Source organism: Dendropsophus ebraccatus, chromosome 4, assembly GCF_027789765.1.
Source record: "Dendropsophus ebraccatus isolate aDenEbr1 chromosome 4, aDenEbr1.pat, whole genome shotgun sequence".
In the NCBI taxonomy this organism is placed as follows: Eukaryota; Metazoa; Chordata; class Amphibia; order Anura; family Hylidae; genus Dendropsophus; species Dendropsophus ebraccatus.
This window is the reverse complement of record NC_091457.1, coordinates 527,347-553,481: the sequence shown is the minus strand read 5'-3', so window position 1 is coordinate 553,481 and position 26,135 is coordinate 527,347. Positions and strand designations below refer to the sequence as shown.

At 48.6% G+C, this 26,135-nt stretch overlaps 1 protein-coding gene across 1 annotated transcript in view; it reads left to right on the top strand.

Moving 5' to 3' along the window:
- Positions 1-26,135, top strand: part of OTOG (otogelin) — a 230,428-nt gene that overhangs the window by 161,425 nt on the left and 42,868 nt on the right. The window contains exons 33-36 of the mRNA XM_069967756.1: positions 7,734-8,012; positions 15,728-15,845; positions 18,686-18,765; positions 18,896-23,037. Coding sequence (XP_069823857.1) covers positions 7,734-8,012; positions 15,728-15,845; positions 18,686-18,765; positions 18,896-23,037 — 4,619 coding nt within the window. The remainder of the gene's footprint in view (positions 1-7,733; positions 8,013-15,727; positions 15,846-18,685; positions 18,766-18,895; positions 23,038-26,135) is intronic.

Sequence of the window (26,135 nt, the reverse complement as noted above, 5' to 3'; positions counted from 1 at the left end):
TGTGATATATAAGTTACTGTACAGTATAGCAGCATGTGGTGTATAATGTATAGTAACTGTATAACCCTGATAACACAGCAGCTGGATATGTGATATATAAGTTACTGTACAGTATAGCAGCATGTGGTTTTATAGTGTATAGTAACTGTATAACCCTGATAACACAGCAGCTGGATATGTGATATATAAGTTACTGTACAGTATAGCAGCATGTGGTATATAATGTATAGTAACTGTATAACCCTAATAACACAGCAGCTGGATATGTGATATATAAGTTACTGTACAGTATAGCAGCATGTGGTATATAATGTATAGTAACTGTATAACCCTGATAACACAGCATCTGGATATGTGATATATAAGTTACTGTACAGTATAGCAGAATGTGGTGTATAATGTATAGTAACTGTATAACCCTGATAACACTGCAGCTGGATATGTGATATATAAGTTACTGTACAGTATAGCAATCAGCATGTGGTGTATAATGTATAGTAACTGTATAACCCTGATAACACAGCAGCAGCTGGATATGTGATATATAAGTTACTGTACAGTATAGCAGCATGTGGTATATAATGTATAGTAACTGTATAACCCTGATAACACAGCAGCTGGATATGTGATATATGTTACTGTACAGTATAGCAGAATGTGGTGTATAATGTATAGTAACTGTATAACCCTGATAACACAGCAGCTGGATATGTGATATATAAGTTACTGTACAGTATAGCAGCATGTGGTATATAATGTATAGTAACTGTATAACCCTGATAACACAGCAGCTGGATATGTGATATATGTTACTGTACAGTATAGCAGCATGTGGTATATAATGTATAGTAACTGTATAACCCTGATAACACAGCAGCAGCTGGATATGTGATATATAAGTTACTGTACAGTATAGCAGAATGTGGTGTATAATGTATAGTAGCTGTATAACCCTGATAACACAGCAGCTGGATATGTGATATATAAGTTACTGTACAGTATAGCAGAATGTGGTGTATAATGTATAGTAACTGTATAACCCTGATAACACAGCAGCTGGATATGTGATATATGTTACTGTACAGTATAGCAGAATGTGGTGTATAATGTATAGTAACTGTATAACCCTGATAACACAGCAGCTGGATATGTGATATATAAGTTACTGTACAGTATAGCAGCATGTGGTATATAATGTATAGTAACTGTATAACCCTGATAACACAGCAGCTGGATATGTGATATATGTTACTGTACAGTATAGCAGCATGTGGTATATAATGTATAGTAACTGTATAACCCTGATAACACAGCAGCAGCTGGATATGTGATATATAAGTTACTGTACAGTATAGCAGAATGTGGTGTATAATGTATAGTAGCTGTATAACCCTGATAACACAGCAGCTGGATATGTGATATATAAGTTACTGTACAGTATAGCAGAATGTGGTGTATAATGTATAGTAACTGTGTAACCCTAATAACACAGCAGCTGGATATGTGATATATAAGTTACTGTACAGTATAGCAGCATGTGGTGTATAATGTATAGTAACTGTATAACCCTGATAACACAGCAGCTGGATATGTGATATATAAGTTACTGTACAGTATAGCAGCATGTGGTATATAATGTATAGTAACTGTATAACCCTGATAACACAGCAGCTGGATATGTGATATATAAGTTACTGCACAGTATAGCAGCATGTGGTGTATAATGTATAGTAACTGTATAACCCTGATAACACAGCAGCTGGATATGTGATATATAAGTTACTGTACAGTATAGCAGCATGTGGTATATAATGTATAGTAACTGTATAACCCTGATAACACAGCAGCTGGATATGTGATATATGTTACTGTACAGTATAGCAGCATGTGGTATATAATGTATAGTAACTGTATAACCCTGATAACACAGCAGCTGGATATGTGATATATGTTACTGTACAGTATAGCAGCATGTGGTGTATAATGTATAGTAACTGTATAACCCTGATAACACTGCAGCTGGATATGTGATATATAAGTTACTGTACAGTATAGCAGCATGTGGTATATAATGTATAGTAACTGTATAACCCTGATAACACAGAGCAGCTGGATATGTGATATATAAGTTACTGTACAGTATAGCAGCATGTGGTATATAATGTATAGTAACTGTATAACCCTGATAACACAGCAGCAGCCGGATATGTGATATATAAGTTACTGTACAGTATAGCAGCATGTGGTGTATAATGTATAGTAACTGTATAACCCTGATAACACAGCAGCTGGATATGTGATATATAAGTTACTGTACGGTATAGCAGCATGTGGTGTATAATGTATAGTATCTGTATAACCCTGATAACACAGCAGCTGGATATGTGATATATAAGTTACTGTACAGTATAGCAATCAGCATGTGGAGTATAATGTATAGTAACTGTATAACCCTGATAACACAGCACCAGCTGGATATGTGATATATAAGTTACTGTACAGTATAGCAGCATGTGGTATATAATGTATAGTAACTGTATAACCCTGATAACACAGCAGCTGGATATGTGATATATAAGTTACTGTACAATATAGCAGCATGTGGTATATAATGTATAGTAACTGTATAACCCTGATAACACAGCAGCAGCTGGATATGTGATATATAAGTTACTGTACAGTATAGCAGCATGTGGTATATAATGTATAGTAACTGTATAACCCTGATAACACAGCAGCTGGATATGTGATATATAAGTTACTGTACAGTATAGCAGCATGTGGTATATAATGTATAGTAACTGTATAACCCTGATAACACAGCAGTTTGTAGATACAGGATGGAGCTGCAGATCCCCATAATGCAGTAGTGTAGTAAATCAGGCTAGAATAGAGAAGCAGGGCTGCTGCCGGAGGTCTGTGTGGTCACATGACTGCAGTGGGGGAAGGGGTGTGTGTTCAGCAAGGACCAATCAGGACCGACAGAGACTGCAGGGAGCAGGAAGGAATGAGCAGGACAGATGTGGGCACATACATGCAGCACTCTCTGTCCGGGGAGAGAGGGGTTACAGCTATGGAGAGATTACCTCCACAGTCCTGTCCCCTGATGTAAGCCCCAGCCTGAAGTGGATCTGCTATGATTTGGAAGGTGAGGGAGGCTTCCTGGGTCAGAGTACAGGGCTGTAGACCCCGCTATGCAGACCATGACCCTCCCCCACTCACCTCCCACCCAGTACAGGGAGCTCTTACACCAAAGCAATGCTCTTAAACCAAATCACAATTTTGGAAAACTGTGATCTCTTCTTGCAAAACGCTCTCAATCCAAGTTACTCTTAAACCAAGGTACCACTGTATATAAATGTAAAGATAAGATGTTTCCCCATATATAAAATCTGTAAATCCATATAAATATCTAAAGAGAAGATGATGCATATGTGTGCGGATTTCCTGTGGTATTGTGGAGACTACAATGAGCGTGTAACTAGAGATAATGAGGTTATTAATACAGCGCACAAATATATATATATATAGTCTAACATAATTCCTATAGAAAAGGGAAACCTGTAGTGTGTTATGCTGAGATGTAGAACCAAAATCTCAATTATATTCACAGTTGGAGAACTGCGTCCAATGTGAATAGAAGCCAATAGGGATAATGCATGTATGAGACTGTATAGTCCAAATCAATAATGAAATAGCAATTCCCTGCGCACGTTCATGCCCATGGGGGCAGAGGTGCCCAAGGTATATTGGCAGAAGGCTTCGCCATCTCTCTCTCGGCTGTGAGATAACTCTTTCAATGCCGTATATTCTAAAATTCCTACTACTCTTTTGATGTTTCTGAATAAAATGTAAAGTGGCTCCGGATTTGTTCCTGAATGGGTTGCTGGTGATGTCATTGAGATGCTGCAGTGCACCCGTTTTCCCTGCACTCAGTGCACTCAATGACATCACCACATTTACACAATTATAACCAACATGTTTCCCCCGGCACTCAGTGCACTCAATGACATCACCACATTTACACAATTATAACCAACATGTTTCCCCCGGCACTCAGTGCACTCAATGACATCACCACATTTACACAATTATAACCAACATGTTTCCCCCGGCACTCAGTGCACTCAATGACATCACCACATTTACACAATTATAACCAACATGTTTCCCCCGGCACTCAGTGCACTCAATGACATCACCACATTTACACAATTACAACCAACATGTTTCCCCCGGCACTCAGTGCACTCAATGACATCACCACATTTACACAATTATAACCAACATGTTTCCCCCGGCACTCAGTGCACTCAATGACATCACCACATTTACACAATTACAATCAATACGTTGTTTCATAGGAAATTGGCGGCTGTGATCATTCTTATGAAATGTGTTACAAACTTTAACATAATTGCAGCTCCGGTACGGGTAGGTGCCGCACTTGAAGAAGCCATGACGCTGTAACCATGTGGGGGATCTTTTCTCTAGACTAGGCTGGGGGACAGCATGTCCCCAAGGGTTTTGGCCCTTCTGGGGACAATTGCACATCCCTGAGCCAGAATTTCAGCCAGTTTGTATCCTCCTGTAGAATGTGTACAGTGGTACCTTGGTTTAAGAGTAACTTGGTTTAAGAGTGTTTTGGTTTAAGAGCTCACAGTTTTTCAAAATTGTGCCTTGGTTTAAGAGCATTGCTTTGGTGTAAGAGCTCCATGTTCTGGGTGGGAGGGGGAGTGGGGGAGTGGGGGAGGGGCATGGTCTGCATAGCGGGGTCTACAGCCCTGTACTCTGACCCAGGAAGTCTCCCTCACCTGCCAAATCATAGCAGATCCACTTCAGGCTGGGGCTTACATCAGGGGACAGGACTGTGGAGGTAATCTCTCCATAGCTGTAACCCCTCCCTCCCCGGACAGAGAGTGCTGCATGTATGTGCCCACATCTGTCCTGCTCATTCCTCCCTGCTCCCTGCAGTCTCTGTCCGCCCTTGTGTTTCCCATCCTCTCCATTACTGTACAGTCACTTATAATATCACAGATTCTGCTGCTTCTGAATCTTTGTTTCATCTGTTTTACATGTAATTCAGAAAAATAAATCATTATTTTTGGGGTGTGGAACCAATTGTCTGCACTTCTATAATTTCTTATGGGAAAATTTGCTTTGGTTTAAGAGCAGATTTGGATTACAAGCACGGTCCCGGATCGGATTATGCTCGTAACCCAAGGCACCACTATATATTTTTTTATAATAAACCTAATTTGGTTAAACATAGGAGTGTAGGTTAATGAGAAAACCGTTTTGGACATGGATTTTTTGCTCTTGTTTTGTGTTTGGCTTGTCTCAAAGTCTGGCGATCTTTTCTCGCCACTAGAGGTCGAGCCCTTTCACAATGGAAATTCCTGTATCCCCTCTCCTTCAGTCTGGGCTTCCTGGTTCTATGTATTTGCATTAGTACAATTTCTTTTAATGCGGGTCAATGGCCGTATGGTGAGTGGGACGGCTGCTGTCCGCTCTCATTAGTGTGTTCCCAGAGATGGATTTGCCAAAGGTGGAAAATTCTCTTTTTTCATTGGGTATACCTTGTAATGACAAATCCAAATACTCAATCCGATGTTTTTACAAATCAGCATAACACACTACAGGTTTCCCTGTTCTATATGTAACATTTAGTGCCTAGCAAGAATAGAATTCTATAGGAATTATGTTAGACTATATATATATATATATTTGTGCGCTGTATTAATAACCTCATTATCTCTAGTTACACGCTCATTGTAGTCTCCACAATACCACAGGAAATCCGCACACATATGCATCATCTTCTCTTTAGATATTTATATGGATTTATAGATTTTGTATATGGGGAAACATCTTATTTTTACATTTATATATATTTATATTTATTTGGTGGAATCATGTTACATTTATTTGATTTGTGGTTATTAATTCTATAGCATTTCTGTGATCATGCATTACAAGTGTACAGATCATGTGGCATCTTATTACATGTATATAACTGTATATTGCATACAATGATTATTTCATTATCCCATGATTCTTGTTATGTTTACTCTTGTGTCATGTGTTGGGTGCCTGTCTGGTCTGGGTGTCATGTGCCATGTCATGTGGCTGTCTGGTCTGGGTGTCATGTCATGTGGCTGTCTGGTCTGGGTGTCATGTGTCATGTCATATGGCTGTCTGGTCTGGGTGTCATGTGTCAGGTGCCTGTCTGGTCCGGGTGCCATGTCATGTGCCTGTCTGGTCCAGTGTTATGTGTCATGTGCCTGTCTGGTCTGGGTGTCATGTGTCGGGTGCCTGTCTGGTCCGGGTGTCATGCGTTGGGTGCCTGTCTGGTCCGGGTGTCATGCGTTGGGTGCCTGTCTGGTCCGGGTGTCATGCGTCGGGTGCCTGTCTGGTCTGGGTGTCATGTGCCATGTCATGTGGCTGTCTGGTCTGGGTGTCATGTGTCAGGTGTCTGTCTTGTCCGGGTGTCATGTGCCATGTCATGTGCCTTTCTGGTCCGGGTGTCATGTGTCGGGTGCCTGTCTGGTCAGGGTGTCATGTGTCAGGTGCTTGTCTGGTCCAGGTGTCATGTGTCAGGTGCCTGTCTAGTCCGGGTGTCATGTGCCATGTTATGTGGCTGTCTGGTCTGGGTGTCATGTGTCATGTGCCATGTCATGTGCCTGTCTGGTCCGGGTGTCATGTGTCATGTGCCATGTCATGTGCCTGTCTGGTCCAATGTCATGTGTCGGGTGCCTGTCTGGTCTGGGTGTCATGTGCCATTTCATGTGCCTGTCTGGTCCAGGTGTCATGTGTTGGGTGCCTGTCTGGTCTGGGTGTCATGTGCCATGTTATGTGGCTGTCTGGTCTGGGTGTCATGTGCCATGTCATGTGCCTGTCTGGTCCGGGTGTCATGTGTCGGGTGCCTGTCTGGTCCGGGTGTCATGTGTCGGGTGCATGTCTGGCCCGGGAGTCATGTGTCGGGTGCCTGTCTGGTCCGGGTGTCATGTGCCATGTTATGTGGCTGTCTTGTCTGGGTGTCATGTGTCATGTGGCTGTCTGGTCCAGGTGTCATGTGGCTGTCTGGTCCAGGTGTCATGTGCCTGTCTGGTCTGGGTGTCATGTGGCTGTCTGGTCCAGGTGTCATGTGGCTGTCTGGTCCGGGTGTCATGTGGCTGTCTGGTCCGTGTGTCATGTGTCGGGTGCCTGTCTGGTCCAGGTGTCATGTGGCTGTCTGGTCCAGGTGTCATGTGGCTGTCTGGTCCAGGTGTCATGTGGCTGTGTGGTCCAGGTGTCATGTGGCTGTGTGGTCCAGGTGTCATGTGGCTGTCTGGTCTGGGTGTCATGTGCCATGTTATGTGGCTGTCTTGTCTGGGTGTCATGTGTCATGTGGCTGTCTGGTCCGGGTGTCATGTGGCTGTCTGGTCCGGGTGTCATGTGGCTGTCTGGTCCGGGTGTCATGTGGCTGTCTGGTCCGGGTGTCATGTGGCTGTCTGGTCCGGGTGTCATGTGGCTGTCTGGTCCGGGTGTCTTGTGGTTGTCTGGTCCGGGTGTCATGTGGCTGTCTGGTCCGGGTGTCATGTGTCGGGTACCTGTCTTGTCCAGGTGCCAGGTGTACTGGTGTCATTTGCCATGTGTCTGTCTGGTCTGGGTGCCTGTCTTATCCTGGTGTCATGTGATGGTTGTCCGTCTTATACTGTTGCTAGACGTCCTCCATGTTTATTCTTCCATAGACAAAAACCTGGTCTCCTTGGAGTCAGCTGAACGGCCAAACTACTTCATCCATCTGGGAGGTAACGGGACCTTACACGTGTCCAAATGGCAGAGGAGCCAAGAGTTCCAGAGGCGTGCGACATTCATCATCCACAAGAATAGGTGGACCGCCGGATACAGCGCCTTTGAGAGCCTCGCCAAACCAGGGCACTTTGTGAGGATCTCATCATCCTTCATCTCTCTGACAAAATATCATCATTCAGCCGCGTTCAGACTCTCCACCCTCTTCAGGTTGTCAGGTAGGAGTCTCCAGAACATTCACCCTGCAGTGCGCACATTTATCACTGCGATATCATCTGCTGGAAGGAGCAATATCCCTAATATCCGGGAGTCTCCATGCCTCATCCCACCCAGTCATAGAGAGCCATACCTCATCCGACCCAGTCATAGAGAGCCATACCTCATCCCACCCAGTCATAGAGAGCCATGCCTCATCCCACCCAGTCATAGAGAGCCATGCCTCATCCCACCCAGTCATAGAGAGCCATGCCTCATCCCACCCAGTCATAGAGAGCCATGCCTCATCCCACCCAGTCATAGAGCGCCATGCCTCATCCCACCCAGTCATAGAGAGCCATGCCTCATCCCACCCAGTCATAGAGAGCCATGCCTCATCCCACCCAGTCATAGAGAGCCATGCCTCATCCCACCCAATCATAGAGAGCCATGCCTCATCCCACCCAGTCATAGAGCGCCATGCCTCATCCCACCCAGTCATAGAGAGCCATGCCTCATCCCACCCAGTCATAGAGAGCCATGCCTCATCCCACCCAGTCATAGAGAGCCATGCCTCATCCCACCCAGTCATAGAGAGCCATGCCTCATCCCACCCAGTCATAGAGAGCCATGCCTCATCCCACCCAGTCATAGAGAGCCATGCCTCATCCCACCCAGTCATAGAGAGCCATGCCTCATCCCACCCAGTCATAGAGAGCCATGCCTCATCCCACCCAGTCATAGAGAGCCATGCCTCATCCCACCCAGTCATAGAGAGCCATGCCTCATCCCACCCAGTCATAGAGAGCCATGCCTCATCCCACCCAGTCATAGAGAGCCATGCCTCATCCCACCCAGTCATAGAGAGCCATGCCTCATCCCACCCAGTCATAGAGAGCCATGCCTCATCCCACCCAGTCATAGAGAGCCATGCCTCATCTGACTCTCCCCAGAGCTGCACCATATCCGGCACCCTTTACCTCAGCCATACCTCATCTGATTCCCCTCCGAGAGCGACGACCCATCTGACCCTGTTGGAAGCTGAGCCTATTGCAGTGTAACTCCTGACCTCATACAAGTGTCGTGCCTCATGTGACCCCCTCAGACAACTGTGTCTCATCTAACCCCAATGAAAGCTGCGCCTCTCCTGACCAAGTGCGAGAGTTCTGCTGCGTCCAAGAGCCGTGCCTCACCATCCCCCCATTGCTTGCCGTGCCTCACCATTCCCCCATTGCTTGCCGTGCCTCACCATCCCCCCATTGCTTGCCGTGCCTCACCATCCCCCCATTGCTTGCCGTGCCTCACCATCCCCCCATTGCTTGCCGTGCCTCACCATCCCCCCATTGCTTGCCGTGCCTCACCATCCCCCCATTGCTTGCCGTGCCTCACCATCCCCCCATTGCTTGCCGTGCCTCACCATCCCCCATTGCTTGCCGTGCTTCACCATCCCCCCCATTGCTTGCCGTGCCTCACCATCCCCCCATTGCTTGCCGTGCCTCACCATCCCCCCCATTGCTTGCTGTGCCTCACCATCCCCCCCATTGCTTGCTGTGCCTCACCATCCCCCCATTGCTTGCTGTGCCTCACCATCCCCCCATTGCTTGCTGTGCCTCACCATCCCCCCATTGCTTGCCGTGCCTCACCATCCCCCCATTGCTTGCCGTGCCTCACCATCCCCCCATTGCTTGCCGTGCCTCACCATCCCCCCATTGCTTGCCGTGCCTCACCATCCCCCCATTGCTTGCCGTGCCTCACCATCCCCCATTGCTTGCCGTGCTTCACCATCCCCCCCATTGCTTGCCGTGCCTCACCATCCCCCCATTGCTTGCCGTGCCTCACCATCCCCCCCATTGCTTGCTGTGCCTCACCATCCCCCCCATTGCTTGCTGTGCCTCACCATCCCCCCCCATTGCTTGCCGTGCTTCACCATCCCCCCCCATTGCTTGCCGTGCCTCACCATCCCCCCATTGCTTGCCGTGCCTCACCATCCCCCCATTGCTTGCCGTGCCTCACCATCCCCCCCATTGCTTGCTGTGCCTCACCATCCCCCCCATTGCTTGCCGTGCTTCACCATCCCCCCCCATTGCTTGCCGTGCCTCACCATCCCCCCATTGCTTGCCGTACCTCACCATCCCCCCATTGCTTGCCGTGCCTCACCATCCCCCTATTGCTTGCCGGGCTGATTGCGACCCCTTAGGGTGCGTTTACACAGACAGATTTATCTGACAGATCTTTGAAGCCAAACCCAGGAACAGACTATAATCAGAGAACAGGTCACAAAAGTAAGACTGGGATTTCTCCTCTTTTCAAATGCATTCCTGGCTTTGGCTGAAAAAATCAACAATTAACAATGATTTTAAGGTCCGATCTAAATCAATGATCAATGACGTGTAACAATTTTCCCATTGTTTCCTGCACACACACCGAACAATTATCATTTAAGCTTGAACGCTATAAGGATTTTCTGCAGGATAATGGTCCAGTGTAATAGGGCCCTTAGAAGCCGTGACTCCTCTCAAGTCTCATCTGACCCCAAAATGTGGCTGATCTCGGCCATATGGCGCAGCCTCATCTCGTCCATCCTCAGCATGTCAGCAGCCGCGGGCCCATGGAGTGGTCAGACCCCCACCTCGTATGGTCACCATGGCCTCCCGGATTCCATGTCCTTAGTGGCTGACGCAGAGAATTACTGCCTCTAAAAATACAGCAGCATTTGTCCTGTCAGTGCTAGAATTACATGGCCGGGGGGGGGGGGGGGGGGGGGGCTCGGGTTCCCTGCTGACTGCGGAAAATGCTAGAGGAGATCTGTACGAGGAGGCCGTTCTCTAAGGTCCCTGAAATGTCAGCGCTGTAACACACACCGGCCAACAAACACCGCTGGAATTACAGGGCAACATGGGCTCCATACAGAGACCACTGGAGACCACCAGAGACCTGATGTCTGATGTCAGTGACGCCAACATTAAGAGGCCAATAACCTGCCCTAGATGTGTGCACGGCTGAGTCTGCTCCAACGTATTAGTGTAGACCAGAGCTTTTACTACACCCCTCCAGACCCTCACCAGCCGAGGGTGCCATCCATCCAGACCCTCAACAGCCCAGGGCGCCATCCATCCAGACCCTCACCAGCCCAGGGCGCCATCCCTCCAGACCCTCACCAGCCCAGGGCGCCGTCCCTCCAGACCCTCACCAGCAGAGGGCGCCGTCCCTCCAGACCCTCCCCAGCCCAGGGCGCCATCCTTCCAGACCCTCACCAGCCCAGGGCGCCGTCCCTCCAGACCCTCACCAGCCCAGGGCGCCATCCTTCCAGACCCTCCCCAGCCCAGGGCGCCGTCCCTCCAGACCCTCACCAGCCCAGGGCGCCGTCCCTCCAGACCCTCACCAGCCCAGGGCGCCATCCTTCCAGACCCTCCCCAGCCCAGGGCGCCGTCCCTCCAGACCCTCACCAGCAGAGGGCGCCGTCCCTCCAGACCCTCACCAGCCCAGGGCGCCGTCCCTCCAGACCCTCACCAGCCAAGGGCGCCGTCCCTCCTGACCCTCACCAGCCCAGGGCGACGTCCCTCCAGATCCTCACCAGCCAAGGGCGCCGTCCCTCCAGACCCTCACCAGCCCAGGGCGACGTCCCTCCAGATCCTCACCAGCCAAGGGCGCCGTCCCTCCAGACCCTCACCAGCCAAGGGCGCTGTCCCTCCAGACCCTCACCAGCAGAGGGCGCCGTCCCTCCAGACCCTCACCAGCAGAGGGCGCCGTCCCTCCAGACCCCCGCATAACCCCCCCCCCGATGCCATTAACCAATCTGTCCTCTCTCGATCCCTTACTTCCATACCGCCCCTAATTCCTATCCACTTATGACTCCGTACCGTCCCGCCCGCCCTCTGGGCAACAAAATGTCAGGCCCAGCCACAATGTTAATCAACATTGCCCATTGTCTCTATCTATCACAAGGCTCTAAGCTGAACCATTCATACAAAAAAAACAAAATTTTTTTAGTGGTACTACAGGTCTGCCTGCTTCAACTAAGAAACATTCAAGGCCATCGAGTCCACTTTAGCTACTCACATGTAGACTAATGCGAGTGTCCCCATACCCTGAGACACACTCACACGATGCCCGAAGCTCCTGATGGCCCATATATTAGGATCGATCAGTACCACCATTGGTATCAGCTTAGTCCACACTCACTCCTGGTTCAATGCTACTATAAAGTTGGTTAATATAGCCTAATAGCAGAGCAATCTATTAAGTTGTATCAAGATATACTGTGTTTTTTATCCATATTATCCCTTCCATATCACCCATCATGCAATATAACTGGGCCCACTGGTCGGCCACCCATTGCACAGGCCGGACGGCTTGGAATCCCCACCCTAAGAAAAACGAAGAAAAAACAAAGAAGAAAGAACCAATCGCCTATCCACTCCTATTCATTTATATGGCGACAGGGGAAAAAGACCCCCATTCGCAAATCAAATCTATATTAAACTCTGCAATAGTTGTCCAGATCACTGATTGTATATACCATTCAGAATCTTCCAAAATCCCACATGTTGCAATGATGCCAATGCCAAACCCCTCCTACCTGTCCCACCTCTCCCAACTCTCAAGCACCTAACACCTAAGCCCCCCTCCCCCGGAAAAACAAAAAAACAACCAACTCTCCCCCCTCCCCCTCTCACCAACAGACTGTAACAAACGCTGTCCCATTGGCCAAAGCGCCCATGTCTTTCTAAACGACAAGATATTATTACATTTTTAGCTTGTAAATACTCCATTGTAATCATCTTTTTATACCCCTTTCCCATTCCTTTATATCTGGGGGCCTGGATTGGATCCAATACCTCCATCACGTCCCATAAATCGTGTTTTAGCAAGCATAGACAATCCACCCCTGTAAGGTCCCCAAGTATGCAAATAAGCGGTTCCAGATGTATTTTAATATTTGTAACGTTCTCTAATTCGGCCATCATTCCCTTCCAGTATCTGGAAAGCTTTGGGCATCTCCACAAGATGTGCAGGAAGTCTCCTCTCACCCCGACACCTCGTGCACACCTCTAGACTCCTCACTGTAACTTCACAGGGGTAACGCCTATAAATTATGAATAGTTGCGTATTATGTGATTGGAACGGGGACTACATTTCCCAGCAGCTGATAAGACTACCGACCAGTCTATTTCCTCCAAGTCTTCTTCCCACTTGTGTGTTTTCCCTTTGTGAATAATTTTACGTGCTAATGCCTACCTGTCCCTTCTTAGCATTACGTATTTGCGTCTTGTACAGTAAGTCTGACTCTTTATCCATCTGAAATAATCCATGTCCCTAAGCCCAAATTCTGTTTGTAAGTGCTCAAACCTCTTGATGTTCCCCTGTACTTTCGCTAAGTCTTCAATCTTCTAGAGAACCAAAACTCCGGGTCTTGTATTTTAACAATTTCTTTAAACCGAGGGTTTCTCCAAATCGGTGTAAACTCCTTAGTCCTCCTAATCCCTCTTTTTTTTTTTTTTCACACTTTTCCAGACTTTTTTTGTCAGATATTCTAATGGGTTATTTTTATTCCCTATCATATCGGCCTCCAATAAGGATGGCAGATCCGGAAAAAACAAATTAGTCTGTTTCCCATTTCCCAGTGAAATCAAATCATTTAAATTTGATAATATACATCATCTGAGCAGCCAAAAAATAACGTTCAAAATTAGGCAACTTAACCCCCCCTTTCTTTTTATCCTGGGTTAATATATCGTAGCTTATTCGTATACTCTTGTTTTTCCAAATACGCCCATTACAAAGAGCTATTATTTGGCAAAGATTCTCTTTACTATCCAAATGGTCTGTTTACTGCTACATACAGCACTTGGGGCAGGATGACCATTTTAATATTACCTATTCTGGCTGCCATTCCCATAGGAAGTCTGTTCCAGGCTTGAATTCTTTTTTTAATCTTAGAGAGAAGCCGCTGTAAATTTAATCCTATATACTGTTCTATGTCTATTGAGAGTTGTATCCCCAAGTATCGTATTGCTTCTCCCGGCGCGCACACTCTCAACTGGCCAAAGTCAGACCGCTCCTGCTCATAGAACAGCATCAGCGATGACTTGGACCAGTTTATGGCAAATCCAGAGTAGCCCCCAAATTCATCGATTTCCCGAATTAGCCTAGGTACTGAGATTTTTATTTCTGAAAGAAAAAGGAGGAGATCGTCGGCAAACAGCGAAATCTTCTCCACTATCCAAGTAGGCAAAGCCCCTAATATCCCTATCATTCCGAATCTTAATAGCCAGGGACTCAATTACCAAATTGAACAAGAGTGGAGACAAGGGGCAGCCCTGCCTAGTTCCCCTTGATAATGGCAGGGGCTCAGACCGCGAGGAATTAATAAGAACACGTGCCATAGGATCCGTATACAACATTCTTAACCAACGCACCAGGAGGACGCCGGGGCCTCACCACACTGACCCGGAGGATGCCGGGGCCTCACCACACTGACCAGGAGGATGCCGGGGCCTCACCACACTGACCAGGAGGATGCCGGGGCCTCACCACACTGACCAGGAGGATGCCGGGGCCTCACCACACTGACCCGGAGGATGCCGAGGCCTGACCAGACTGACCAGGAGGATGCCGGGGCCTCACCACACTGACCAGGAGGATGCCGGGGCCTCACCACACTGACCAGGAGGATGCCGGGGCCTCACCACACTGACCAGGAGGATGCCGGGGCCTCACCACACTGACCAGGAGGATGCCTGGGCCTCACCACACTGACCCGGAGGATGCCGAGGCCTGACCAGACTGACCAGGAGGATGCCGGGGCCTCACCACACTGACCAGGAGGATGCCGGGGCCTCACCACACTGACCAGGAGGATGCCGAGGCCTCACCACACTGACCAGGAGGATGCCGGGGCCTCACCACACTGACCAGGAGGATGCCGGGGCCTCACCACACTGACCAGGAGGATGCCGGGGCCTGACCAGACTGACCAGGAGGATGCCGGGGCCTCACCACACTGACCAGGAGGATGCCGGGGCCTCACCACACTGACCAGGAGGATGCCGAGGCCTGACCAGACTGACCAGGAGGATGCCGGGGCCTCACCACACTGACCAGGAGGATGCCGAGGCCTCACCACACTGACCAGGAGGATGCCGGGGCCTCACCACACTGACCAGGAGGATGCCGGGGCCTGACCAGACTGACCAGGAGGATGCCGGGGCCTCACCACACTGACCAGGAGGATGCCGGGGCCTCACCACACTGACCAGGAGGATGCCGAGGCCTCACCACACTGACCAGGAGGATGCCGGGGCCTCACCACACTGACCAGGAGGATGCCGGGGCCTCACCACACTGACCAGGAGGATGCCGGGGCCTCACCACACTGACCAGGAGGATGCCGGGGCCTCACCACACTGACCAGGAGGATGCCGGGGCCTCACCACACTGACCAGGAGGATGCCGGGGCCTCACCACACTGACCAGGAGGATGCTGGGGCCTGACCAGACTGACCAGGAGGATGCCGGGGCCTCACCACACTGACCAGGAGGATGCCGGGGCCTCACCACACTGACCAGGAGGATGCCGGGGCGAGGACTGTGCAGCTTTTAGTTACTAATGTAAAAACTGCCTCACCATCAACTAGGGGTCCTGACACCCTGAGAAGCCCCTCTAGATAACTGAATTAAGAGGATGGAATCCATTAATGTCTTTCCTCCAGTCCTGAACACATATTTTATTTTGCAGATTCTAAGTTCCGTGTGATTCCACGTTCCACCTGTGAGTGGCGCTACGATGCTTGTACTATTGCTTGTTACCGAACCTGCAGAGACCCAGCAGGCGAGCGCTGCCATAGTGTGCCGAGGTAAGTCGTGCATCTGGAGCAAACAGGACCACAGATGTGTAACTCATGTGAGGTGACGTGTTGCGGCAGGCCGTGTATAGGTGACCCCGGCAGTGTGTGAGCTCAGGACCACAGATATGTATCTCATGTGAGGTGACGTGTTGCGGCAGGCCGTGTATAGGTGACCATAACAGTGTGTGAGCTCAGGGCCAGAGATGTGTAACTCATGTGAGGTGACGTGTTGCGGCAGGCCGTGTATAGGTGACCCCGGCAGTGTGTGAGCTCAGGACCACAGATGTGTAACTCATGTGAGGTGACGTGTTGCGGCAGGCCGTGTATAGGTGACCCCGGCAGTGTGTGAGCTCAGGACTACAGATGTGTAACTCATGTGAGGTGACGTGTTGCGGCAGGCCGTGTATAGGTGACCCCGGTAGTGTGTGAGCTCAGGACTACAGATGTGTAACTCATGTGAGGTGACGTGTTGCGGCAGGCCGTGTATAGGTGACCATAGCAGTGTGTGAGCTCAGGACTACAGATGTGTAACTCATGTGAGGTGACGTGTTGCGGCAGGCCGTGTATAGGTGACCCCGGCAGTGTGTGAGCTCAGGACTACAGATGTGTAACTCATGTGAGGTGACGTGTTGCGGCAGGCCGTGTATAGGTGACCATAGCAGTGTGTGAGCTCAGGACCACAGATGTGTAACTCATGTGAGGTGACGTGTTGCGGCAGGCCGTGTATAGGTGACCATAGCAGTGTGTGAGCTCAGGGCCACAGATGTGTAACTCATGTGAGGTGACGTGTTGCGGCAGGCCGTGTATAGGTGACCATAGCAGTGTGTGAGCTCAGGGCCAGAGATGTGTAACTCATGTGAGGTGACGTGTTGCGGCAGGCCGTGTATAGGTGACCCCGGCAGTGTGTGAGCTCAGGGCCAGAGATGTGTAACTCATGTGAGGTGACGTGTTGCGGCAGGCCGTGTATAGGTGACCATAGCAGTGTGTGAGCTCAGGACTACAGATGTGTAACTCATGTGAGGTGACGTGTTGCGGCAGGCCGTGTATAGGTGACCATAGCAGTGTGTGAGCTCAGGACCACAGATGTGTAACTCATGTGAGGTGACGTGTTGCGGCAGGCCGTGTATAGGTGACCCCGGCAGTGTGTGAGCTCAGGACCACAGATGTGTAACTCATGTGAGGTGACGTGTTGCGGCAGGCCGTGTATAGGTGACCATAGCAGTGTGTGAGCTCAGGACCACAGATGTGTAACTCATGTGAGGTGACGTGTTGCGGCAGGCCGTGTATAGGTGACCCCGGCAGTGTGTGAGCTCTGGGCCACAGATGTGTAACTCATGTGAGGTGACGTGTTGCGGCAGGCCGTGTATAGGTGACCCCGGCAGTGTGTGAGCTCAGGACCACAGATGTGAGGTGACGTGTTGCGGCAGGCCGTGTATAGGTGACCCCGGCAGTGTGTGAGCTCAGGGCCACAGATGTGTAACTCATGTGAGGTGACGTGTTGCGGCAGGCCGTGTATAGGTGACCATAGCAGTGTGTGAGCTCAGGACCACAGATGTGTAACTCATGTGAGGTGACGTGTTGCGGCAGGCCGTGTATAGGTGACCCCGGCAGTGTGTGAGCTCAGGACTACAGATGTGTAACTCATGTGAGGTGACGTGTTGCGGCAGGCCGTATATAGGTGACCCCGGCAGTGTGTGAGCTCAGGGCCAGAGATGTGTAACTCATGTGAGGTGACGTGTTGCGGCAGGCCGTGTATAGGTGACCCCGGTAGTGTGTGAGCTCAGGACCACAGATGTGTAACTCATGTGAGGTGACGTGTTGCGGCAGGCCGTGTATAGGTGACCATAGCAGTGTGTGAGCTCAGGACCACAGATGTGTAACTCATGTGAGGTGACGTGTTGCGGCAGGCCGTGTATAGGTGACCCCGGCAGTGTGTGAGCTCAGGGCCAGAGATGTGTAACTCATGTGAGGTGACGTGTTGCGGCAGGCCGTGTATAGGTGACCCCGGCAGTGTGTGAGCTCAGGGCCACAGATGTGTAACTCATGTGAGGTGACGTGTTGCGGCAGGCCGTGTATAGGTGACCCCGGCAGTGTGTGAGCTCAGGACCACAGATGTGTAACTCATGTGAGGTGACGTGTTGCGGCAGGCCGTGTATAGGTGACCATAACAGTGTGTGAGCTCAGGGCCAGAGATGTGTAACTCATGTGAGGTAACGTGTTGCGGCAGGCCGTGTATAGGTGACCCCGGCAGTGTGTGAGCTCAGGGCCACAGATGTGTAACTCATGTGAGGTGACGTGTTGCGGCAGGCCGTGTATAGGTGACCATAGCAGTGTGTGAGCTCAGGGCCACAGATGTGTAACTCATGTGAGGTGACGTGTTGCGGCAGGCCGTGTATAGGTGACCCCGGCAGTGTGTGAGCTCAGGGCCAGAGATGTGTAACTCATGTGAGGTGACGTGTTGCGGCAGGCCGTGTATAGGTGACCCCGGCAGTGTGTGAGCTCAGGACTACAGATGTGTAACTCATGTGAGGTGACGTGTTGCGGCAGGCCGTGTATAGGTGACCCCGGCAGTGTGTGAGCTCAGGGCCAGAGATGTGTAACTCATGTGAGGTGACGTGTTGCGGCAGGCCGTGTATAGGTGACCCCGGCAGTGTGTGAGCTCTGGGCCGTTCTTTCCAATGTTTCTCCTGTGTTCTGCAGCAGACGGATCTTCTACAGTCTCCACCATGATGCTTTAGTTTTTTCTGTACAGTGTTGATCAGCAGAGGGACAGAAGCATCATGGTGTGGCCCCGAAGAGGCTGCATAGTGGCCCCAGCTCTCGTCTTAAATTACTTCTATCTCTTGTAGGGTTGAAGGCTGCTTCCCATCATGCACACCAGACATGGTTATGGATGAAGTTACCAAAAAATGTGTCTACTTCCCTGACTGTAAGTACCCGATGTATCTGATGCGTATGGGATCATGTGCTTCCCATAATCTGGGATTGGTCGGAGTGTTGGGGGGCAGAAGGTTTGTGTCAACTTTCTTATAATTTAATGATTCTCCTTTTATTGGTAGGTATTGAACCTGCAGCCAATCTTACAACGTTGCGTTTCACAACAGAACAGCCTAGACTGACGTCCACCATGAATGCGACCACAACATTTGGCCAGCGCACAGTGACTGACTCTATAAGAAGACCTACATCTCCTACAACCAGTACCACCGCATACACCCCCTCGGTATCAGCTACGAGTTCTCATACGTTATCAGACTTTCACACACCATTCGCCATGTCTCCAGCTCCAGGCACTGTCTCCATGGAAGCCACAGCCATGCCAACCACTGGAGCAGCTCAAGGGACTTTAAGAGCTTTACAAAATGTCACCTTGGCCGCTGGCCCTCAGATTAGTGCAACTCTAACTGTACGAACACAACTTACAACACATTCAGCAAAGGACAGGACTAGCACCAGCCCTAAGCCAGTGTCCACAGAACCACAAACATCTACAATGGGAAGAACAAGTGCAGAGCACACTGTCTCACAACCTGACCTAGGAGCATTTCCTTCAACAACAACTACACACTTTACCCTGATCTCAAAACCACCAATGAATGCAACATCCATCTCACCACCTGACATAGGACCCTCATCCACATCAACAACCTCGACTACACACTATACCCTGGTCTCGGAACCACTGGTGAATGTAACATCTATCTCACCACCTGACATGGGACCCTCACCTCCAACAACAACCACAACTACACACTATACCCTGGTCTCGGAACCACTGGTGAATGCAACATCCATCTCACCACCTGACATGGGAACCTCACCCACAACTACACACTATACCCTGGTCTCGGAACCACTGGTGAGTGCAACATCTATCTCACCACTTGACATGGGACCCTCACCTCCAACAACCACCACAACTACACTCTATACCCTGGTCTCTGAACCACTGGTGAATGTAACATCCATCTCACCACCTGACATGGGAACCTCACCCACAACTACACACTATACCCTGGTCTCGGAACCACTGGTGAGTGCAACATCTATCTCACCACTTGACATGGGACCCTCACCTCCAACAACCACCACAACTACACTCTATACCCTGGTCTCTGAACCACTGGTGAATGCAACATCCATTTTTTCACCAGACCTGGGGCCCTCAACCCCAACAATGACCACGACTCCACACTATACCCTCATCTACAAACCACTGGTGAATGCAACATCCATCTCAACGCCTGGGATAACAAAAGAAACTAGTAAAGCTTTGGAGACCAGCAAATCCTTCATGGACACTGGTCCATCCACCACACATACATTCCTGATATCCACTAAGCTGGTGACAGAGACAAAGATCCTGAGGTATCCGACTGACTCTACAGGAAGACTAACCCAAACATCAGGGGTCTTTAGTAGCATGTCTGACCAGATCACAAATGCCACCACCGAAGCTCCCAAAGTGTTCACCATGCTGCCCCTCACCACAAAGCTTCTATTCACCAGAAGGAACGAGTCCACAGGAACTCTTAGCATATCCGGTATAATGCTGTCTGCACAGACTCCACATCCTACTCATTCCACATCTGATACACGCACATTGTCCACACCACCAACTACACTGAAACCAGTCATAACATTCACCTCAAAGGAGGTATCAGGAATGTCTCGCACCCCTCTGCTGACTTACAGACCTATGACCGAAAGAACGAGAGCAACTCCGACCGCGAGTGCCTCTTCTCCGGTTGCAGATTACAGATCTGTTCACACTACTTCTGGTGGGCTAACAACTCATGTGGTCACTAAAATGGAAGGAACTAGGTTACAAAGCTCAATGGGTGTCACAGTGAAGTCAACCTCCAAGGAAGCCAATGCAACCACTATAATAGTTTCAGAGGCATTAGAGCACAAAGCAAAGGTAACATTCCCTGAAACCTCCACCACACGAGGGGCAACACAACCCAGAACTGAGCCCACAAGACTTATTCTAGGCCTGAGAAATGTAACAGGTGCACTTCAATCCACCCCACAACCTGTAGGAACACTGTCACCTACTGGCCCCTTTGTACGTGGCACCAGATTGTCCTCCACTTCTCCACCCGAGGAGGCATCTCAGCTGACAGCAATAAATAAGACAATGAGTGTGACCATGGTGCCAGTACTGTCGATAACACAGATGTCTACCTCTGCAAAGACCACCATAACCCTGGCCCCCCCAGCTTCTGACCACCCTCTATTTCACACCTCCAAAACCACTCTGTTTTCTAGTCCAACAACACATGAAAGGGTTGTGACCTCTCTGTCTCTAGCTGCTTCTCACCTTAGACCATCAGTAAGTACGCAGGAGAAGGCGTTGTTTCCCGACACACGGACCCCAACAGCCATCACTGCCAGAGTGGTACCAAGCTCCATGCCAGTCTCGTCTTCTCAGCTAAGTGCATTATCTAAAGTCGCCAGAGTAACAACCTCTACAGCAAAGGTCAAAACTGTGTTCACATTAGAAGCAAGCACAACCCAAAAAATAGAGATGTCACCACCAGAGACCTCAAGAACCACAAGTCGCTTTACTTCTGCTTCCCAGTCAGTGGTTGCCTCTAAAACAGTAGCTGCTTATTGGCCACCAGCCAAGGCCCAAGCATCTCTGGAGTCCATCGCTGAGGAGAAACAGACCTCTGCTCTAACATCAGCTTCAAGCCCAGTCCCCTCAGCGGCTCTGCCCTCTACAACGTCCCGTCCATCAATCATCACGTTACCTAGTCGCCCTGCAGCAGCTTTGTCCTCCTCAACATCCAGGCTATCAATAATCACGACACCTGGTCAACCTGCAGCAGCTCTGTCCTCTACAACGTCCCGTCCATCAATCATCACGTTACCTAGTCGCCCTGCAGCAGCTTTGTCCTCCTCAACATCCAGGCTATCAATAATCACGACACCTGGTCAACCTGCAGCAGCTCTGTCCTCTACAACGTCCCATCCATCAATCATCACGACACCTGGTCAGCCTGCAGCAGCTCTGTCCTCTACAACGTCCCGTCCATCAATCATCACGACACCTGGTCAGCCTGCAGCAGCTCTGTCCTCTACAACGTCCCGTCCATCAATCATCACGACACCTGGTCAGCCTGCAGCAGCTCTGTCCTCTACAACGTCCCGTCCATCAATCCTAACGACACCTGGTCAGCCTGCAGCAGCTCTGCCCTTTACCACTTCTCCATCAAGCATCGCGTTACCTAGTCGCCCTGCAGCAGCTCTGTCCTCTACAACGTCCCGTCCATCAATCATCACGACACCTGGTCAACCTGCAGCAGCTCTGTCCTCTACAACGTCCCGTCCATCAATCATCACGACACCTGGTCAGCCTGCAGCAGCTCTGTCCTCTACAACGTCCCGTCCATCAATCCTAACGACACCCGGTCAACCTGCAGCAGCTCTGTCCTCTACAACGTCCCGTCCATCAATCATCACGACACCTGGTCAGCCTGCAGCAGCTCTGTCCTCTACAACGTCCCGTCCATCAATCATCACGACACCCGGTCAGCCTGCAGAAGCTCTGTCCTCTACAACGTCCCGTCCATCAATCATCACGACACCTGGTCAACCTGCAGCAGCTCTGTCCTCTACAACGTCCCATCCATCAATCATCACGACACCTGGTCAACCTGCAGCAGCTCTGTCCTCTACAACGTCCCATCCATCAATCATCACGTCACCTGGTCAGCCTGCAGCAGCTCTGTCCTCTACAACGTCCCGTCCATCAATCATCACGACACCCGGTCACCTCACAGCCAGTGAACAGATGGTGGTGACTCCTGAATTGGGTAGAAAACCATCAACTTCATCAAAAGACTATCCCACATGGGCCGAGAGTTCTCAGGCGGCTCTTCAGCCTCGCTCTTATACGTCCTCTCCTGGAAACACAACCTATGTTCCTGGGACTCCTATGTATGTGACACCAGATATACAGGATACAGCCAACCAAACAGACCATCCCACCCCAAGTGTTAGTAAATGGCCACAACTGCCCCCCACAACAGGGGCAGCATCCTCTCCAATTCCACTGATGACTTCATCCACAACCTTCAATGAGACAGAGGTGTCTTACCCTGGCCTCCAGAGCAGCGCTCCTGGCATTACTGAAGGAATCACTGTGTCCTCCTTGTTGTCAACTAGAGAACCTGCCACAAGCCAGATGTGTACTGTAAGTAGTTAGGGGGTCCAGGGGTCCTAGAATACAGGAGGATGGACCATATGTCATGTGCAGCGTGTATGTATAGCTGGGAGTCCCTATGTAGTAGTCAGACCCCTGCAGATGTCTCTGGATGTCTCTAGATGTTTTGTAGATGTCTCTGGATGTAACATGGATGTCTCTGGATGTAATATGGATGTCTCTAGATGTAATATGGATGTCTCTGGATGTAATATGGATGTCTCTGGATGTAACATGGATGTCTCTAGATGTTTTGTAGATGTCTCTGGATGTAACATGGATGTCTCTGGATGTAATATGGATGTCTCTGGATGTAATATGGATGTCTCTAGATGTTTTGTAGATGTCTCTGGATGTCTCTGATGTAACATGGATGTCTCTGGATGTAATATGGATGTCTCTAGATGTAATATGGATGTCTCTAGATGTAATATGGATGTCTCTAGATGTTTTGTAGATGTCTCTGGATGTAACATGGATGTCTCTGGATGTAATATGGATGTCTCTGGATGTAATATGGATGTCTCTAGATGTAATATGGATGTCTCTGGATGTAACATGGATGTCTCTGGATGTAATATGGATGTCTCTGGATGTAATATGGATGTCTCTAGATGTAATATGGATGTCTCTGGATGTAACATGGATGTCTCTGGATGTAATATGGATGTCTCTGGATGTAATATGGATGTCTCTAGATGTAATATGGATGTCTCTAGATGTAATATGGATGTCTCTGGATGTAATATGGATGTCTCTAGATGTAATATGGATGTCTCTAGATGTAATATGGATGTCTCTGGATGTAACATGGATGTCTCTGGATGTAACATGGATGTCTCTGGATGTAATATGGATGTCTCTAGATGTAATATGGATGTCTCTGGATGTAATATGGATGTCTCTAGATGTAACATGGATGTCTCTGGATGTAACATGGATGTCTCTGGATGTAATATGGATGTCTCTGGATGTAATATGGATGTCTAGATGTAATATGGATGTCTCTGGATGTAACATGGATGTCTCTAGATGTAACATGGATGTCTCTGGATGTAACATGGATGTCTCTGGATGTAATATGGATGTCTAGATGTAACATGGATGTCTCTGGATGTAACATGGATGTCTCTAGATGTAACATGGATGTCTCTGGATGTAACATGGATGTCTCTGGATGTAATATGGATGTCTCTGGATGTAATATGGATGTCTCTAGATGTAACATGGATGTCTCTAGATGTAATATGGATGTCTCTAGATGTTTTGTAGATGTCTCTGGATGTAATATGGATGTCTCTGGATGTAATATGGATGTCTCTGGATGTAATATGGATGTCTCTGGATGTAACATGGATGTCTCTGGATGTAACATGGATGTCTCTGGATGTAATATGGATGTCTCTGGATGTAATATGGATGTCTCTGGATGTAATATGGATGTCTCTGGATGTAATATGGATGTCTCTAGATGTAACATGGATGTCTCTAGATGTAATATGGATGTCTCTAGATGTTTTGTAGATGTCTCTGGATGTAATATGGATGTCTCTGGATGTAATATGGATGTCTCTAGATGTAATATGGATGTCTCTGGATGTAACATGGATGTCTAGATGTAATATGAATGTCTCTAGATGTAATATGGATGTCTCTGGATGTAATATGGATGTCTCTGGATGTAATATGGATGTCTCTAGATGTTTTGTAGATGTCTCTGGATGTAACATGGATGTCTCTGGATGTAACATGGATGTCTAGATGTAATATGGATGTCTCTAGATGTAACATGGATGTCTCTGATGTAACATGGATGTCTCTGGATGTAACATGGATGTCTCTAGATGTAACATGGATGTCTCTGGATGTAATATGGATGTCTCTGGATGTAACATGGATGTCTCTGATGTAACATGGATGTCTCTGATGTAACATGGATGTCTCTAGATGTAATATGGATGTCTCTGGATGTAACATGGATGTCTCTGGATGTAATATGGATGTCTCTGGATGTAACATGGATGTCTCTGATGTAACATGGATGTCTCTGATGTAACATGGATGTCTCTAGATGTAATATGGATGTCTCTGGATGTAACATGGATGTCTCTGATGTAACATGGATGTCTCTGATGTAACATGGATGTCTCTAGATGTTTTGTAGATGTCTCTGGATGTAATATGGATGTCTCTGGATGTAATATGGATGTCTCTGGATGTAACATGGATGTCTCTGGATGTAACATGGATGTCTCTGGATGTAATATGGATGTCTCTGGATGTCTCTAGATGTTTTGTAGATGTCTCTGGATGTAACATGGATGTCTCTGGATGTAACATGGATGTCTCTGGATGTAACATGGATGTCTCTGGATGTAATATGGATGTCTCTGGATGTAACATGGATGTCTCTAGATGTAATATGGATGTCTCTGGATGTAACATGGATGTCTCTGATGTAACATGGATGTCTCTGATGTAACATGGATGTCTCTAGATGTAATATGGATGTCTCTGGATGTAACATGGATGTCTCTGGATGTAACGTGGATGTCTCTGGATGTAATATGGATGTCTCTAGATGTAATATGGATGTCTCTGGATGTAATATGGATGTCTCTAGATGTAATATGGATGTCTCTGGATGTAATATGGATGTCTCTGGATGTAATATGGATGTCTCTAGATGTAATATGGATGTCTCTGGATGTAACATGGATGTCTCTGGATGTAACGTGGATGTCTCTGGATGTAACATGGATGTCTCTGGATGTAATATGGATGTCTCTGGATGTAATATGGATGTCTCTAGATGTAATATGGATGTCTCTGGATGTAACATGGATGTCTCTGGATGTAACGTGGATGTCTCTGGATGTAATATGGATGTCTCTGGATGTAATATGGATGTCTCTGGATGTAACATGGATGTCTCTGGATGTAATATGGATGTCTCTAGATGTAATATGGATGTCTCTGGATGTAACATGGATGTCTCTGGATGTAATATGGATGTCTCTGGATGTAATATGGATGTCTCTAGATGTAACATGGATGTCTCTGGATGTAACATGGATGTCTCTAGATGT